Here is an 18,175-nt window from a genome sequence, read left to right as displayed (position 1 = left end):
TATTTTCCAATTCCATCCATTTGCCTATGAATTTCATAAAGTCATTGTTTTTGATAGCTGAGTAATATTCCATTGTGTAGATGTACCACATTTTCTGTATCCATTCCTCTGTTGAAGGGCATCTGGGTTCTTTCCAGCTTCTGGCTATTATAAATAAGGCTGCTATGAACATAGTGGAGCACGTGTCTCTTTTATATGTTGAGGCATCTTTTGGGTATATGCCCAAGAGAGTTAAGCTGGGTCCTCAGGCAGTTCAATGTCCAATTTTCTGAGGAACCTCCAGACTGATTTCCAGAAAGGTTGTACCAGTCTGCAATTCCACCAACAATGGAGGAGTGTTCCTCTTTCTCCACATCCTTGCCAGCCTCTGTTGTCCCCTGAGTTTTGGACCTTAGCCATTCTCACTGGTGTGAGGTGGAATCTCAGGCTTGTTTTGATTTGCATTTCCCTTATGACTAAAGATGTTGAACATTTCTTTAGGTGTTTCTCAGCCATTCGGCATTCCTCAGCTGTGTATTCTTTGTTTAGCTCTGAACCCCATTTTTTAATAGGGTTATTTGTCTCCCTGCCATTTAATTTGTGAGTTCTTTGTATATTTTGGATATAAGCCCCCTATCAGTTGTAGGATTGGTAAAGATCTTTTCCCAATCTGTTGGTTGCCATTTTGTCCTAACAACAGTGTCCTTTGCCTTACAGAAGCTTTGCAGTTTTATGAGGTCTCATTTGTTGACTCTTGATCTTAGAGCATGAGCCATTGGTATTTTGTTCAGGAAATTTTCCCCAGTGCTCATGTGTTCGAGGCTCCTCCCCATTTTTTCTTCTATTAGTTTGAGTGTATCTGGTTTGATGTGGAGGTCCTTGGTCCACTTGGACTTAAGCTATGTACAGGGTGACAAGCATGGATCAACCTGCATTCTTCTACATGATGACCTCCAGTTGAACTCCAACTCTTCCTTTGTCCCTCCTAATTTCTCAAGTTCATTACTTATTATTGCTATATGTTATCTGTATCTCCCCCCACCCCATGTGTGTGTGTATCTGTGTTTATTACACAAACAATCTACTGAGTCCTAATAGTGGTTAGGGCTGATCAGTTTGGACTAGATAACCAATCAAGAAGTTTGTACCTGGAGAAAACTGATTCTATCTAGAAGCCACTGATTTTTTTCAGTTCTTCATCTATGGACGTGGGGCAATGATGCATTTCCCCTCTCTATGCTGGTTAGGCAGCATACTGCTGAGATTTCATGGCTTTAGCTTCCTTGCCATGTCTAGATGTCCTATCTTGCAGCAGGAATCTGGGTTCTCTCGCACTTAACAACCTCTGTGCCTCTACTTGCATGACTTTCCCTGAGCCTTGCATGTAAGGTTTGGGTTAGATATATGATTGGGGTTTGGTACCCCATCCTCAATTGTTATAATCTTGATTTATTAACTAAGGGAACAGAAAGGATTAGAAATAAAAGTCCCCCCCAGCCTTAAAAGGTACAAAAGTACTACCAGGAAGTACAATGAACTAGAAGTAGGGACAAGACTTAAGACAGAATTCCCTATTCTAACATGATCTGATGCCCTCTCCTGGCATGAAGGCATATATATAGACACTGTACTCAAACACTAAGACAAAGGAACAAATAAAATTAAAATAAATACATACAAAATCAAACAAAATATATATAAATAAATATGAAAAGGAGAAAGAGCAACTTCAGCAACAAAGTTGGTGCCTATGTCCTTCTTTAAAAAACAAAAACAAAACAAAAACATACTGTACTGCATAAAAATGTACAATTGATATGCATAAATTTAAAACCCAATTCTGCAGTCTTAAAAAGAAAGAATTCCTTGTATTTTATTTTTGTTATGTTTTGTTGTTACCTTTTAGAAGCCTGCTCTTTTCTAATGAGAGATTAAAAGGCAGTTGATTTGGATGAGAGGGTGTGGGGCAGAACTGAAAGGAGGGTGGGAAACTAACCAGGATATATTGGAAGAGAAGGAATCCATTTTCATTAAAAAGAAAAAAAGACACATTTCTAAAATATAAACTCTGCCTACTAAGAAACTATTGCAGAAGAACACACAGTATCTAGAAAATGAAACTAGGATTTGCCCTGAAATAAAACCAATAGATAAAAGAATGCATGGAGTTTGGGGGAAATAAAAGATAGACATACAAGTTCTATTACCTGTCTCAAAGAGTAGGAAATAGAAGTCAGATAATATTTAACCAAATAATGTCACAAGTATTTCAAAGAACTAAAGCTAGAGTATATACCAGCAGGTCAATTTGAAGGATTTTAACAAATTATGCTGGAACTAGAATATGAGGAGAAATTTCTAAGCAGAAATTCTGTGAAAATATTCTTTTTTTTTTTGGTTCTTTTTTTCGGAGCTGGGGACCGAACCCAGGGCCTTGCGCTTCCTAGGCAAGCGCTCTACCACTGAGCTAAATCCCCAACCCCCTGTGAAAATATTCTTAATCCCAAGTCAGTCGCTCCTCTGCCTGTGTGCCTCATGCTTTTTGTTATATACCAAGTCATAGAACTCATCACTCAAGTATGATATTTCATTATTTACCTTCATTTACCTGTTTCTAATAATGATCTTAAAAAACAAGTATTTTATTCATCTTCAAATTCTCAGAATCTATCACAGTACCAAACAGGATGGCAGTGATCAATTATAGGCAACTATCTAAGTCACAAAAACAAGAGCTGGCTTCCGATTCCTTTATCATAAAGGTATTAGCTGAATTTTCAAAGATGAAAAAAACAAGTACTCAACATCTCAGTCATGTGCTTTTTGAATTTACTGAAAGCAGTGTTATGTATAGTTTTGAATTAATAATGTATATAGATAACCCCACTGTTTACTGAAGGTGATCTTAAATTTCAGAAGAAGATATTTACCTGTAGTTATGACTACCACAAAGGCACTGATAAATACAAGCAGAGAGTGAGGCTGCTAAAGTATGCATTACATATACCTGAAAAAATAAAAACACACACAGAATAATTACTTTAAGTAAAAAAAAATTTAGGTATAATTTTGTCAAAAATGAAATGAAAATTAAAAGTTTTTTGCCTTGGTAAGCTATTTTTTTCTCCCTCTTTCCCCTTAGAAAACAGTTTCTACCTATTGAAGTTATTGTTTAAAAATGTTAAAGAAAAAAACTCAGTTCTTTGGCAGAAATTACAAAATATATAACTACTGCCAGTTCTCTCTTCCCAAATCAAAAGAGAGAAGTATGAGCCCAGAACAATATGAACCGTGCAGTAAAAGCATACCCTTTAAAACTCAACCTGCTCCTTCTTGAACAAAATATGAATAATCAGTACTAATAAATGACAGTTCACTTTATGTACAGATCAAAGAAAATGCTCAATCTGTTACAGTCATCCAAAAGGGAAACTTTAGAAAAAGAAAAAGGAAGAAAGGCAGTAAAATCAAATATTTATTTTACAGAAGAAAGGATTCTAACCTAAAATGACAGCAGCTATAATTAAAGCAAGGGCAAATAAGATTAAGACATAAGAAAGCTTACTGGACTATAAATGATTCTCTGATTATGAAGTACAAATGTTCCATGTATATAAAAATGGGTATTCATAAAGAGAAGTCTAATTGCTTTTTTGGCTTCTACTGTTAATAATACCTGTGGTTAAAAATAGCATATATTGAAGATGGCAAAATGCGGATAACAGTGACTTGTAGTCTCTCTCCACTACAGAGTTAGCATCTATTTCTCCACTCCCTGGCCTTGGGACTTCTTTGACGAATGAACAGAAGTAATATGTGAGACCTGAGCTTACAACTCAAAAGGCCTGGCAAAATCTAGTCTTGGTACTCTTAAACCCAAGAGATTTTTATACAAAAAACAGAAACAAAATGTTACTGGGCTATGAGGTATACAAACACTCGGATAAACATTACTTTGAGTGAGTCTCTTGAGGATATTTCCAGAAAAAAAATTATCTAAAATCAGTAGTGTGATTAAGACAGACTGACTTCTCACTCGCCAGTGAATTGGAAGACCTAACAGAAGGAGAGAAGGAAACGCTTTTTATTTTTTGTCATTACCTTCCTTCCCATCTTCAGAATGTAACTGAAACATGAACTCTTCTTAGATGTCAAACTGTTTACTTTTAAAACAAAACTTACTCCCTAAGCTTTGAACCTGGACTGGAACTAGATTGTCAGTTCTTCTATTCACCAGTTTACCATGTGCAAATCTTTAGCAACTCAAGAGAATGGCTCAGGTAGACTAATATATTTGCTAAGTTTGGGTCCCAGCTGGCAGACTGTTTAAGAAGTAGGAAGTAGAGCTCTGTTGGAGAAAGTTTGTAATTGTGGTGGGCTCTGAGGTTTGAAAGGCTCATGTCAAGCAAATTATTTCCCTCCAGATCAGGATATAAGCTCAGCTATTGCTCCAGCACCATGCCTGCCTGCCTGCCTACTACCATACTTCCTGCCATAGTGATCATGGACTAACTACCCTTTGAAGCTGTAAGCAAGCACCCGATATGACACCTTTCTCTTGATGAGGGTGTCTCCTCACCGCAACAGAATAATGATTAAGAGTGTCACACATGCAAATTACTTATAAACAAATTTCTTCCCTCTTCTTCCTTTCCTATTCCACCACATTCTTCATACATCCTATCACTTCTACTTCTCTGGAAAGACCAGTTTAGCACACTTGGCTTGCTTGCTGGAGGATGAGAGATGAAACACATATAGTCAAATCTGTCAACTACAAGAAAATAAATAAGGTTGTCCTACAATCATCTAGGTGCCCCCCAGGAGATCTAGAGTGAATGAATGAGTTCCGAGACTAGTCAAGTTAGCTCAAACCAAAACAAATGACGAGCCAATGATGAAATCAAATTAAAGCCAGCTACATTTCAGACTAGTTCTTAAACAGTTCTTAAGTAAGAAGGAAAAAGAAAAGTGATAGAGCATGGACTCCTGTAATTAATATTGGCAGGCCAGCAGGTGGTGCAGCAGGTAAAGGTATTTGCCAGCAAGCCTGAGTTTAATCCATGGGACCGACGTAAGAGGAGAAGTCATTTCCAAGAGTTGTCCATTAATTTTCACATGTGAGTTGTAGCATTCACATGTGTATACACACATATACACAAATATACAAAATATATGAATGTATAAGTATAATCAAGTAATAGAATTAAATAAGGAATGCAGTTTGTTGAAAATAATTATAGTTTTCAGGAAATTAATTTTCAGTCTATAAAGTACATACTGTAGGGATTTGTACTATAGAGTAATACAGGAAAAGAAGTGACAGAGACTCCCAGTGAATTATAAGAGGTAAGCATATAAAAGATGGTAAAACTGGAAGGAGAATCTATTATCAAGAGAGAAGAAAATCATGTCATAACCTAGGAGGCAGCAGGAATCTTTAAACTATGACAGAAAAAAATTCCAAGTAGTATACCAAAATTGTCAATCAAACTCAGTCACTAAAGGGATCTCAAGAAAGGAAAAATAAAGTATTAATAGGAGATAAAGTACAATGAGATGGTTAAGAAGATGGTGAGTGAGATCAACTAAATTATAATATGATAGTTCCAAACTTCTTATAAACAAACTTAATCCAGAGCCTTTCTCACAGATGATTCAATAAATTTGGAATTAATTTAGGAATTTAAACAGATAATTCTGCCAGCCTTGAAAGAACACAGGAAACAAGATACTTATTTTTAAAATATGTAATTTAACATTAAGAAGAGAACACTCTACTTATCTATTAGTTCACAAAAGGGTTACACTTGGATCCTTTAAAAAAATATAGTATTCCATCCACTGAAAGCAATCTACCAGAAAAGGACAAATTATGCAGAATAGTTGACTGATAAACTCTGCCAAGACAGGGTGATCAGCCCTTTAAAATCTGCATTTCAAGATCTGTCACTTGATTTTGGGCCAGAAGGCTGAAGACTTGCACTCACATGTTGCTAACAGGGGACTGTGCTAGTGGAGATTTGTCTCTACAACCTCTCAGTTCTAGAAGTCATGTTAGGCTTCCTATGTGTGTAGTAGATATTTGGTCATTCTCAGATTTCTGACGGGGTTGAAGACTGATTATAGTCTCATAGCCTATCAGGCTGTTTAACTCTGAATATACATATTTTATTAGACAGTTATCAGATAGTATACAAGCTAGCCAAGATATAATATAGATTTTAATTCTTTCTTAAGCTAGAATGGATAACTAAATGTTCTGTTTAACTGATATAGTGTTGGACTGGGTATTAGATATATTTTATGCTTTTAATTACAAAATAATAATAGTTGTGCTCAGCTTATATTTGAGAGAAAAGGTTTTTTTTAATTAGACAAAAAGGGTGAAATGTGGGATCATGTCACAGGTCAGGCAGGTATAAGATAGAAGGAGGCCTGTCACTGGAGGAGAAGGAAGGATGGGCGGGAGAAAAATCTGAAGGAAGAGGAGGAGACTGGAACAAAGAGAGAGGAAGAGAGGAGGAGGTGAGGCTGAGAAGCTGTGAATGGAGGCTGATGTAAAGATCTCGCTCTGTGTATTTACAGGTTATCAATGTTTTTAAGGGATGGATGGTACTGGGCTTTGTATGTTTAGGTGGGCAATTATATCTTATCAATTGAATCTAAAAAACAAAACAAAACAAAACAAAACAAAAAAAACCCCAAAAACTTAAGAATGGCCAGCAAGATGGATCTGTGGGTCCTGTACCTGATAGATGACATGAATTAGATCTCTAGAACTCACAAGGCAGACGGAGAGAACTGATTGACTCCTGTGAATGTCTTCTGACCTCTATGTGTGTAGTGGCATGTGAACCCAGACATATACAAACATTTTTACTGCAATAAAAAAGCTTAAGGAATCAATTGTATATCTACACATATGCTTGCTTTAATCTCTCTCTTTCTGTCTCTCTGTCCGTCTGTCTGTCTGTCTCTCTCTAACACACACACACACACACACACAAACAGAGCATTCTTAATTACATTTATGTTTATTTAATGTGTCTTAATTTATGTTTATTTAATGTGTAGATAGAGAGGACTGTGGACAAACTGTAGTAATCTGTTCTCTTCTCCAACTATATGGATACAAAGTAGCCAATGAAGGCTTTCAAGTTTGATGATAAGTGCCTTTATTCACTAAGTCCACCTCTGCTGTACAGGTGCTTATGTAGAATAAACAATTGACATGCTAAACTGAAGAGAAAAAAAAAAAAAAAAACCTCAAGCATCTGACCTATATAGCCAGATAGCCTTAAATCACAATCATTAATACAATAAATATTATGTTGAGTCTGGTGTTTTAATTTATTTTGCTAGAAAGGCTTAACCTTTGTATCTTCATTTTATCATTCTGTATAGGTAAATTAAAGTTTAAACCCAAAGAAGCAAATAAAACTCTAAATCAAGAAGCAAAATAAACTAGAATCAGAAAATAAGTACTTAAAGGTAGAAGGGGGCTACTTGGAGAAAGGAGCAATCAGAGAAAGAAATTAAATATACAAGGAGAGGAGAGATCTAACAGAGGGCATATGTGGGAAATAGAATTGAATATTTTATAAATATGTAAAAATTCTAAAACAAAAGTCTATCATTTTATCTAAACAATATATGTTGATTACAAAAAAACTTGAAATGAAGCATACTTACTTTATTGGTTTGGCTATCAGGATGTGGTGGTGAATCAAAATTTATTATGGCATGTAGAATATCATGTGTTAAATTGCTAAGGTGCAATAATGGATTGGCAACTACTGTTTTGGCACTGGCTGTACAAGCAAAGAGAAGAGGCACTGAAGTTTGTTCTGACAGAGGGTTAGAAAATATTGGTTCTGCTGTTTCCTTAAAAATGAAGAGAAAAAAATTAACAATTATTTTTATTTCTAATCTATTCCCTATGTAATTCAGACTTTCAAAATTCTTCGAAATTAAAAATTAAAAGCACTCAAAGTACATACTTTAAGTTGTTATGATCTCAGGAAGAAAATGTTTCTAAAACTGTATCTAGAACAACACTACCCATAATACTCCTCAATAAAATATAGTTCATTACTTCAGATGGCACTCATAAGACTGTTCACACAAATTAAGTCAAAACACCTGATAACGTCTGTTCTGCAAGTGTCACGCACATAGCTCCACCAATTCCTAATGACTACACACAAAGATTCATTCCTTCAAGTACTATAACAAAGAAAGGCAAGTTTTAATATTTAAATTAAAAAACACAATTCCAAAAGCTATTTCAAAAATGTATTATTCTTTTATTTAAATAAAGCTTTTACATTTTTAATTAAAATAATTATATTATTCCTCTCCTTTCATCCACATATTCTATGTCCAACTGTTAAAAGTTATTTAACTACCAGTGTGATGGCACATGTTTTTAGTTTCAAGCACTTGGGAGGCAGAGGCAGAGGCAGAGGCAGAGGCAGAGGCAGAGGCAGAGGATCTTTGTGAGGTTAAGGTCAGTGTGGTCTACATAGAGAGTTCCATACTAAAGGTACATGATGACACCTCACCTCAAAGAAACACAAAAATGTTACATACCTGCTGAGATTCTTGCAAAAGTAAAATTAATTCCATTCTCACTGATGCAAGACCCCCACCATGAGAGCCATGAAGCACACAGTAACTAAGAAACATTCTTAAGAGTGATTGATATTTCAAGAGCCACTGCCTTTTTTCCTGGAAACTTTCTCTCAGTTGTTGTTTCACTTTTGTTTGGTGATGCAAATCATCAGCATCTTCAATTGATCCAGTTTCATCTGCACTTTGGCTAAATGTGGACTGCAGTTGTTCTGCATCTGAACAAAAGTCACAAGTCCTCTGAAGAGCTACTACCTCTTTTTCAAGCCAGTGGTAGAGTTGGTAACGCAATTTCCCACCATCTATTTCATAGCCAGTAGATAAAGTACGAAGTTCTACTGTGAGAATCTTTAAACATGCTCTAAACTTTAGTTGAACAGCAATTATATCTTCTGATGGATTTAAAATGTCATTTTCATCTAGTGTGCTTAAGGAGTCTGTGTAACTGCTAAATTCGTCTAATTCTTTAATTGTGTTTCTCTGCAAAGGTCTTATTTCTTTCATTGAAATAGGGGGATCTTCATTTTCCTCATCATTATCACTATCCCATTTCAACTCCAAAGAGTCATCTTGAAATACCATACTCGGTTGGCTCCAATCAAAAGAAAAGGTAGAGTTTGAGTGCCTCTCTGAGGAACCCTCTGAAGAAGATTCAAAACCATTGATCAGCGACTGTGACCAGTCAACAGCAGAAGACTTGTCTTCTCTTGTTTCCGATTTTAGTGGAGAAGATTCTTTACTAGTTAAAAAACTAGATCCTCTACAAAAGGGTTTTGCTTTCTTATTGACTTTGGGCATCTTTGACAATACTTCCAAAGCCAACATTGGGCAGCCAGCTTTTAGGTGAGCACTAGCAGTCGTAAAAAATAATCTTCTTTCACTTAGATTAATTGTTCCTGCCAGTCCACTTTTTCCTGTTAAAGCCATGTGTGTTGAAAATGTATCAGATGATCCAAGATGACGTCTTAGCAAAAGAGGATGTGTTCTTAGGTAATTGTAGAAATTAAAAACTACAGGATTACAAGCTGACATCATGCCTTGATCTGAAAGTAAATTAATTTTATGAATCAAGATAACTTCATGATATGAACTGAGAATATGTAATTATAAGAGTCCCCTTTCTCTCAGAGGAAACGATATTTCATATGACAGGTAACCAAAGGCCATACCACTTTCCAAATAAAACAAAGTTTTAGATAGAATCCTTACCTCTTTGACCACAGAAGCTATATTCTATCCACATGCTCTGAGTTAAACTCCTAAGAATCCCATAACTTTAAACACCATCTCTATACTGTTTATTTGAATATCACTATTTCCACTTTCCAAATTCCATAGTTCATTTCTACTTAAATAGAAAAACTTTTGCCGTTCGGTCCCCAGCTCCGAAAAAAAGAACCAAAGAAAGAAAAAAGAAAAAAAAGAAAAAAAAAAAAAGAAAAACTTTTGCCCTGCTGGCTTCTTATTTGGTGTCTCAAGGGCACCGTCATCTACCTACCTCTTTTGATTGACTTGTATTATTTCAACCAGTCCTTTGACCAAGTATCATCTACCTAGAGAAGGGTTCCTGATCTAATCAACACTCCATCATATCATTTACTATTAGTTAAACTAAAAATACAGGTGTTATCCTTAATTTCTAATTCTTTGGCACTCCATATAAAATTTAGTCCTGGGTAGTCCCACTATTATCCTATAAAATTATCCTATAGCCATATACTTCTCTCTGCCTGTAGTCCTATCATACTGACACTGTGACCTAAACGACTATTATCACTTTTCTCAGATTTAAATGGTTCTAGGAATATGTGATCTTATATTAAGATTCACATTTTTTTTTAAAAAAAACAGGAAAATATATAAGTTTAATATAGTGATGTTTCCCCTCCATTATGAAGAAGCCAGTATGAAACGCTTTACCTTAAATAGCTAAGACACTTGAATACTTGTGTCTCATGGCTTTCTTCTTAATTTAAAGATACATACATCCTAATTAGCATACACTAAATATGTAGTGGCACATTAAACAACATGAACTAGAAGCTACTTTACTTACTGTTCAAAATAATATCCTACTAAATCAGCTATCACATATAGCTCAATTCTGCATATGAAAAACCCTGGAATAGTAATCTCCACCATTTTTATGCTAATTCACAGAAAAATGTTTCACACACACACAAAAAAAAAAAAAAAAAAAGAAAAAAGAAAAAGAAAGAAAAGAAAACCAGAAGCATGTTCTAAAGGGTACATTTAAAATTATCTCTATTCTACTGACTGAATCAACATAAAAGTCAAGGATTTGGCTAGTTTAAGGTTCTCTACTCACACCTCTTAAGTCAGCTTTCTTTATATTCAATGAGTTTTCCTTGTAAAAATTATAAAATCAATTAACAAGTGTAATAACCCAACCTAATATTAAAAATTGGCTTTATATTCATTTTTCTTTTCCCATTTTCGATTTACCATTTCTCCAAAGTATTTAAAATCAACTTTTAGTAATACTGGTGTTCAATATATTTCATAAGAACAGAAAAATCTAAAGTTCTTTGTTTTAAATGAGTTATCTTTCTGAAAGAACAAAATCTCATTTAGTCACAAAGATCAAATATTTAATGTTTTGTATTACATTAGCGTAAGCAGTGGACTACCCACTGAGAAAACACTAGTAATGTTCTCATTAAAATCTTGAAAGAACAGCGTACCTTCTTCCTCTGTAACAGGTTGCTTTATTAATGTTTCCAGAGCAGCACTATAATCTTCTAAAATCCAATGTGCCATACTCCGAAGAAAGGGGTCATGATGTGCATTTATGTTTGATGAATTGAGCTCACTGGCTGGAGAACCAATTCCCAAAACTTTTTTGCGTAAAATTGACTTGTATGTTGTTGATTTATCAAATTCAGACTCAAACAATCTTGCTATTACTAGAGCCAACTGAATGTCATTCAATTTCTCAAGGCATACCTTTAAAACATTTATAAATAAAAAATATTTACAAACAAAGTAAGCTTTTGAGAGAAACTCAAATTTATTTACTCTAAATGTTTAAAGATTTGTTACCTCTAAATTTAGCAAGCAATAAATGTAATGATGGCATGCAGATACCTACATTAGTAAATTAACACTGATAAGATCTCCAAATCTGTTTGTTATTACCAAACATGTATTTAAAAACTAACTTGACCTGAGGTAATGGGTAATTCTATCTAGTGTCAATTAAACCTCTAGTTTTATTTTACACCTCTTAAACCTATACTCTTCTCAATTCATCGAATCAGACTAGAAATTGCAAATTAAAAAGCTATTTTTTAGTCTACCCAGTAAAAGAGTCAAATATACTTCAAATGTGTGGTCATATGAGTGATTCACTCTACAAAACCTGCTTTATCACAATTCATAAAAATATAAGCTAAATGGTAAAAAATGAATATGTACTGTGAAATCATATCAGTTACTTTAGGTTCTTAGCCTTGTATTATTTCTAGTATAATTAAAAATAAAAATTTAAGATTTAGATTGTTTAAAGAAATGATAACACTGATAGAAAAGGAAGTTCAACTAATTACCTCAATTGCATCTTTGAGACAACCACCTAGAAGAAAAAATGCTGCAGAATGTTCAAACCTTTGCTTGCCTAATAATGAAAAGGCATTTTTCAAAGCTGCTTTACGCCACCTCTCTTCCTCAAAATTATGCCCAAAAAACTGTGTCATTTTGGTGTCTTTTTGAGATCTATAAATGAATGAAAATTATGAAAATTTTAAAATACAATTTTGGAGTCAGACTTTTCCAGTTAGAAGTTCAAAGTTAGGAGTTTCAAGGAGAAAGATAGCAAATGTGAAGACAGTCTGCACACACCAAGATTCAGTTACAATAAAAGTTCTAACAATAAAAACAAAACATTTGACAGTTCAGAAATAAGATTAGGTAAACATTTACTTTAATAGGTAAACCTCAGAGGTTATTTAAAAATTTTCTTTCAAACTGCAAAGTGAACTGCATTAGCATAACTCGGGAAAAAAATCACCTTTAAATTCATACAAAATTTTACCAATACATACTTATACAACATAATTTATATATTAAAATTTATGCTAGTTTAAAATTAAAATCGCATCAATAATTTTGTTCTAGCCATGTAGAAATGACTTACATGTCAAAAATTCAAAATACGGAATCTGCTCTGATAGAAAACAATACTGAAAAACCTAGATCCTTAGAAAACAACATTAAATATCAAAATTTTCCCCAGAGATTGTCATTCTTAAACAGAACATCGAACAAATAATGGAAATCATGGAGTCCAGACTGTCAACAAGTGAGATGAAAGAGATAACAGCACCAAGAAGAGTAGCAGTTTATGGAACATCCTGGCCCACATCCTTCAGTAACAGAGGACAGATGCTTATCTGACAGATGCCAGACTTCACTATCATGTTCCTCAAAGCTGATGCAAATTCATCAATAATTTTTTTTTCTATTTTACTCCTTTCCTCCCTGCTTCTTGGTGGGGAGAGAAAGGTGATAAGGGGGAGATGTATTTTAGACTGATGACTGCTAAAACAAACTGAAGTGCACCAACTGGCTTCTTCACTGAGGTACACATGTAATAATTTTTTTCCCAATGAAGTAGGAAACACGAAAAACTACGAACATATTCAATGAGAACATATTTTACTTTATGCATTCACTCTAAATAAAAAGTGATTTTTAGCTTTGAAGCAGTCATTTACTTACCTATATAATCCCCAAATCACAGCTTTTTTTTTCATTGCAAGGTAAAAAATTGCTGCATCTAACGGATCATTATTTCTGTGAAAGGCTGCTTTGGCTACCTACAATTGGGAAATAGTCCATTGTTTACAGAAGTAAGACTGTGAGTGAATCTATAAAATCTCTTATATACGAGATCAGTATGTAACTATTCTATGTTAAAATTTAAAGAAGTGTATAAACACATTTGTACATAATACTAGCAATAGAAGCATTTACAGAAGCAGAATATATTTGGCTAAACTTATTTTTTTATCAACAAACACTTCAGAAATTCAGAAATACACCAGTAAATAAATATGATAACTAGAGGTTGAAGATAGCTAGGCCTAGCATCAGAGGTGTAGAATCACAACAGTTTAGGAGTTTTAGACAAAAGGAATATACACTGAAAACCATCATGTGAGCAACATAGTGAGACCATTAAATTTGCCCACTGAAATAATGCTTGATTAGCACTCTTAGGGCACCAGGTTCAAAACCCAATACAATACACATACAAATTACGATACTGTTTCTAAAACAAAATGGAATAAACTAGTCTCAGAGAAGACAGAATGAAATAAATATTCAAAATACACTATTTTTATAACCAAATAAATACTTACTTTTTCTATGCATCTGCGCAAGATGCGAGCATTGCGAACCCACCACCCCACTCCCATTGCTCTCAGTTCAGACCAAGTTGGATCATCTTTCTGCATGGCTGGCAACATATTCAGTAGTTCTTCCTCTGCTACTGAGTGAAATGCCCAAGCAAAATGACCAGTAGAAAGGCCTGAAGACATGACAAAAATGACATTTATAAGCAATGCAAGAATTTAATATGATTATCATAAATGTGTATGGTGTTTGTGCAATAAACATATAAACTGTTTGAAGTTTTAAGTATTGGCATAAATCACTCCAAATAATCTCATTTATGTCAAGGTATTATGTTTATCAACAAACTGGGTGCTTAAAATACAGAGTAAAATGACACATTCTTTAACTTTGCAGACTCCTTTTACCATAACCTATGTAAGAATAAAATCTTGGACATAGCATAAGAAATGTAAGCATAAAGGACAGAATTTTAAGGAGCCATCCATCACTAAGTACACATCCTTTGTTTATGATTTAAGAAAACATTTCTAGCTTTATTCTATCTGTGGCTACTTAAAACTGTGATGGTAACAAATCTGAACTGGAAATCAGATGCTCTGGTGCAATCTTGGGTCTCTTAGGACAAACCTCTGCACTTGGAAACGATCTGTCTTACTAACTGCGGATTATTACATGGGTCAGTAAGAAGTACTCTTTTAAACTTTTATCCAGACTCACAGTTACATATAACTTTTATTGTTCATAAAACAATTCTTGATTCTCTAAACAAATGGTACCACTCCAATGCACATAATTAAAATCTATTTCTTTGAAAACATACAAAATACTTCTGAGAAATGTCACTGGGCTGCAGTACTTTATTCTCTGGCTATTTCCCAGTTTTCCTGAAACTATCAGCAGCATTGAAACACAGCTACATAGAGATGTGCTTTCCTCTTCGGGACTACTTCTCTTTTCTCTCTGAACATCTTTTTAGATGTTCTACCCCCACAGAATTAAAGAATTCCATGGAATCATATAAAATGGAAAATTCAGTAGAATAAGAATAACAATTTAATACTCCAAAATTAGAACATAGAGATTATATCTGAGCTCTATTACAAAATAAAATATATGACCTTGGAAAAGTTACTTTATTTTTTAATGACTCAAGATTTCATTAAAAAAAAAGTATATAAAGGATTGGTTAAGAGCACTGGCTGCTCTTTTAGAGGAACTAGGTTCAAGTCTCACCACTTACATACAAACTCACAATTGCCTGTAATTCTAGCTCCAGAGTATCATACATTCACCCATACATGCAGGTTGAACATTAATACGCATAAAATAGAAATGAATATCATTTAAAAAAAAAAAAAGAACCAGATGGTGGTGGTACATGCCTTTAATCCCAACACTGGGGAGGCAGAAACAGGCAATCTCTGAGTTCAAGGCCAACCTGCTCCAGAAAGTTAAGCTCCAGGACAGCCAGGGCTACCACAGAGAAATCCTGTCTTAAAAAACAAAAAAAAACAAAACAACAAAAACTATATATAGTGAGAACACTATGATATCACACAGCTTTAAGTGTTGAATGAAATAATCCAATTAAGTAATACAGAATACAATCTAACCCTTAACAATTGTTTTTATACTGTTTTATCATACTGATATTTAAATACTGATGTGGAACATCTCTGTCAGCAATCTAATGATCAGTACATGCAGTAATGCTCAGCTCTGACTCTTCTTTCCTTCCTTCCTTCCTTCCTTCCTTCCTTCCTTCCTTCCCTCCCTCTTTCTTTCATTCATTTAAGTCTTCAGATACACCAGATGGTGGGATCTGATCCCACTACAGGTGGTTGTGAGCCACCATGTGGTTGCTGAACTCAGGATCTCTAGAAGAGCAGTCAGTACTCTTAAACTCCTGAGCCATCTCTCCAGCCCTGATTCTGTCTTTTCATACTACATTTTTTTCATTATTATTGAACAAAATAAATAATGTCATAAGGTATGACTTTAACATATATGGGTTCATATTTTTAATCTATACTACAGAATAATTTCTTCTCATTGAAGAGATATTCCTACTGCTAGAACGTTCTCAATAGTCAGGATGTGGAAATAACTTTGATGTGTATCTATAGAAGAATGAATTTTAAACTATGATTTACATGCACAATGAAATATGAAATTCTGCACTGTGCAACACAAATAAGATTTGCAGACATTATACTAACAATTTAATAATAATTACATTAATGATAAAATGTATTATTCTACTCACATGAGATATTTCAAAGAAACAAATTCATATTTTTAAAAGGTAGAGTGGTGACTGTAGGAACTGAGAGGAGGGAAATCATTAAGCAGCAAGTTTTGCCAAATAAGATGAATAAACTCTATAAATACCTACTATACAAAATTGTACCAATAGTCAATAATATTGTACTGTTTACATAGAAGCTTATTGTAAGGATGACTGCATGGCATGTAGTATAAAGAATATCTGTGTTTAAAAAAAAGTACTAAAAATAAGATTAAGTATATAAGCAGATGAAAAAGTTAATAAATATCTAAATGAGACAGTAGGAATCAAAATGTGTATTAAGAATGCCAAGGGGGCTGGAGAGATGACTCAACAGTTAAGAGTACTGGCTGACCTTAAGAAGTCAAGCAGAAAGGCCCAAGTGAGGATGCTTCAATCCCACTTAGAAGCGGGAAGAGAATAATCATGGGAACCAAAGGGAGGGACCTCAGTGGGAGAGGTAAGAGGAAAGGGAAAAGGATCAGATTTGCGGGGGGGGGGGGGGACCACAACAGGGAGCACCCAGAGGGCCAGGACAATGAATGAAAATAAGCTGCCTCAGTGGAGGGGTAGGAGATATGGGGACCCTCTAGAAAGTACCAGAGAACCAGGAGGTGAGAGACTCTTAGGACTCAATGGGGATCACCGTAGCCAAAATGCCCAACATTGGGGAAAGGGAAATCAAGAGTCCAGCTCCAGTAGATAGGGCCACAAGTGGAGAAACTGAGTTACTAAATCCCAGTCAAAATTTCTGACCCAGAACTGTTCCTATTTAAAAGAACTGCAGGGACAAAAATGGAGAAGAGACTGAGGGAAGACCCAACTTGGGATCCATCTCAGGGGCCGGGGAGGGGCATCAAGGGCTGACACTATTGTTATGATGTGCTTATAGAGGGGAGTCTTGAAAGGCTGTCCTCTGAGAGAGTCTACCAGCAGCTGACTGAGACAGATGCAGATAATTACACCCAACCACTGGGCTGAAGTCAGGGACCTCTAAGGCTGAATTAAGGGAAGCACACTATAGAAAGCCCAGCAGCCTCAACTAACCTGGATCCCAGGGTGCTCCTAGACACTGAGCCACCAACCAGCATACCCAGGCCATTCTGAGGCCCCTGGCACATATGAGGACTACCTGGTCTGGCCTCAGTGGGAGAAGATGTGCTTAATCCTCAAGAGACTTGAGGCCCCAGGGAATGGGGAGGACGGGTGGTGTTGGGGAGCACCCTCTCGGAGGGAAGGGGGATGAGGAATGGGATAAGGAACTGTGGGAGGGGGAACAGCGAAAAGAGGCAACTACTGGAATGTAAATAAATAAAATAATTAAAAAAAAAAAAAGAGCACTGGCTGCTCTTCCAGAGGTCCTGAGTTCAAGTCCCAGCAACCACATGGCTCACAATCATCTGTAATGGGATCTAATGCTCTCTTCTGACACATGGGTGTACATACAAATAGAGCACTCATATACATAAAATAAACAAAGCTTAAAAAAAGAATGCCATCAATGAAGTCATCAGTAGGATCAAAACAGTCAACTTCTAAAACTGTAAGAATATAAAAACTGTGGGTTTGTTATTAAGTATAGTCGAGCTACCAGTAGGAGGAAAAGGAGAACAAATTTCTCAGGCAATAGGGTCTGGGACCATTCTGAAATTAATGAAAACCAAGGACACTTGCAGAGCACAAAGCAGGCCAAACACTACCTGTAATTCTGCATGTTAACTACTACCAACACCAAGACAGACAGTCTCGTCTCGTCTCGTCTCTGGAGAGAGAGAGAGAAAGAGAGAGAGAGAGAGAGAGAGAGAGAGAGAGAGAGAGTTAAGGATTTATTTCTCCTTGAAAATGACACTATCAAAAGAACAGGATGAAATATTTAGTGTTGAGAGGAAAATC

At 35.3% G+C, this 18,175-nt stretch overlaps 1 protein-coding gene across 5 annotated transcripts in view; it reads right to left on the bottom strand.

The window, feature by feature from the left end:
* Positions 1-18,175, bottom strand: part of Dmxl1 (Dmx-like 1) — a 170,495-nt gene that overhangs the window by 72,196 nt on the left and 80,124 nt on the right. For all 5 annotated transcript variants that reach the window (XM_017601109.3, XM_006254710.5, XM_006254711.5 and 2 more), the window contains exons 20-26: positions 13,998-14,167; positions 13,354-13,451; positions 12,183-12,348; positions 11,319-11,580; positions 8,575-9,656; positions 7,675-7,866; positions 2,910-2,986 (exon numbers count right to left, since the gene is read on the bottom strand). In XM_017601109.3, coding sequence (XP_017456598.1) covers positions 2,910-2,986; positions 7,675-7,866; positions 8,575-9,656; positions 11,319-11,580; positions 12,183-12,348; positions 13,354-13,451; positions 13,998-14,167 — 2,047 coding nt within the window. The remainder of the gene's footprint in view (positions 1-2,909; positions 2,987-7,674; positions 7,867-8,574; positions 9,657-11,318; positions 11,581-12,182; positions 12,349-13,353; positions 13,452-13,997; positions 14,168-18,175) is intronic.

The sequence above is a fragment of the Rattus norvegicus genome, chromosome 18 (assembly GCF_036323735.1).
Source record: "Rattus norvegicus strain BN/NHsdMcwi chromosome 18, GRCr8, whole genome shotgun sequence".
NCBI lineage: Eukaryota > Metazoa > Chordata > Mammalia > Rodentia > Muridae > Rattus > Rattus norvegicus.
Note: the sequence above shows the minus strand (reverse complement) of the source record. Positions and strands in the feature narration are given on the sequence as shown.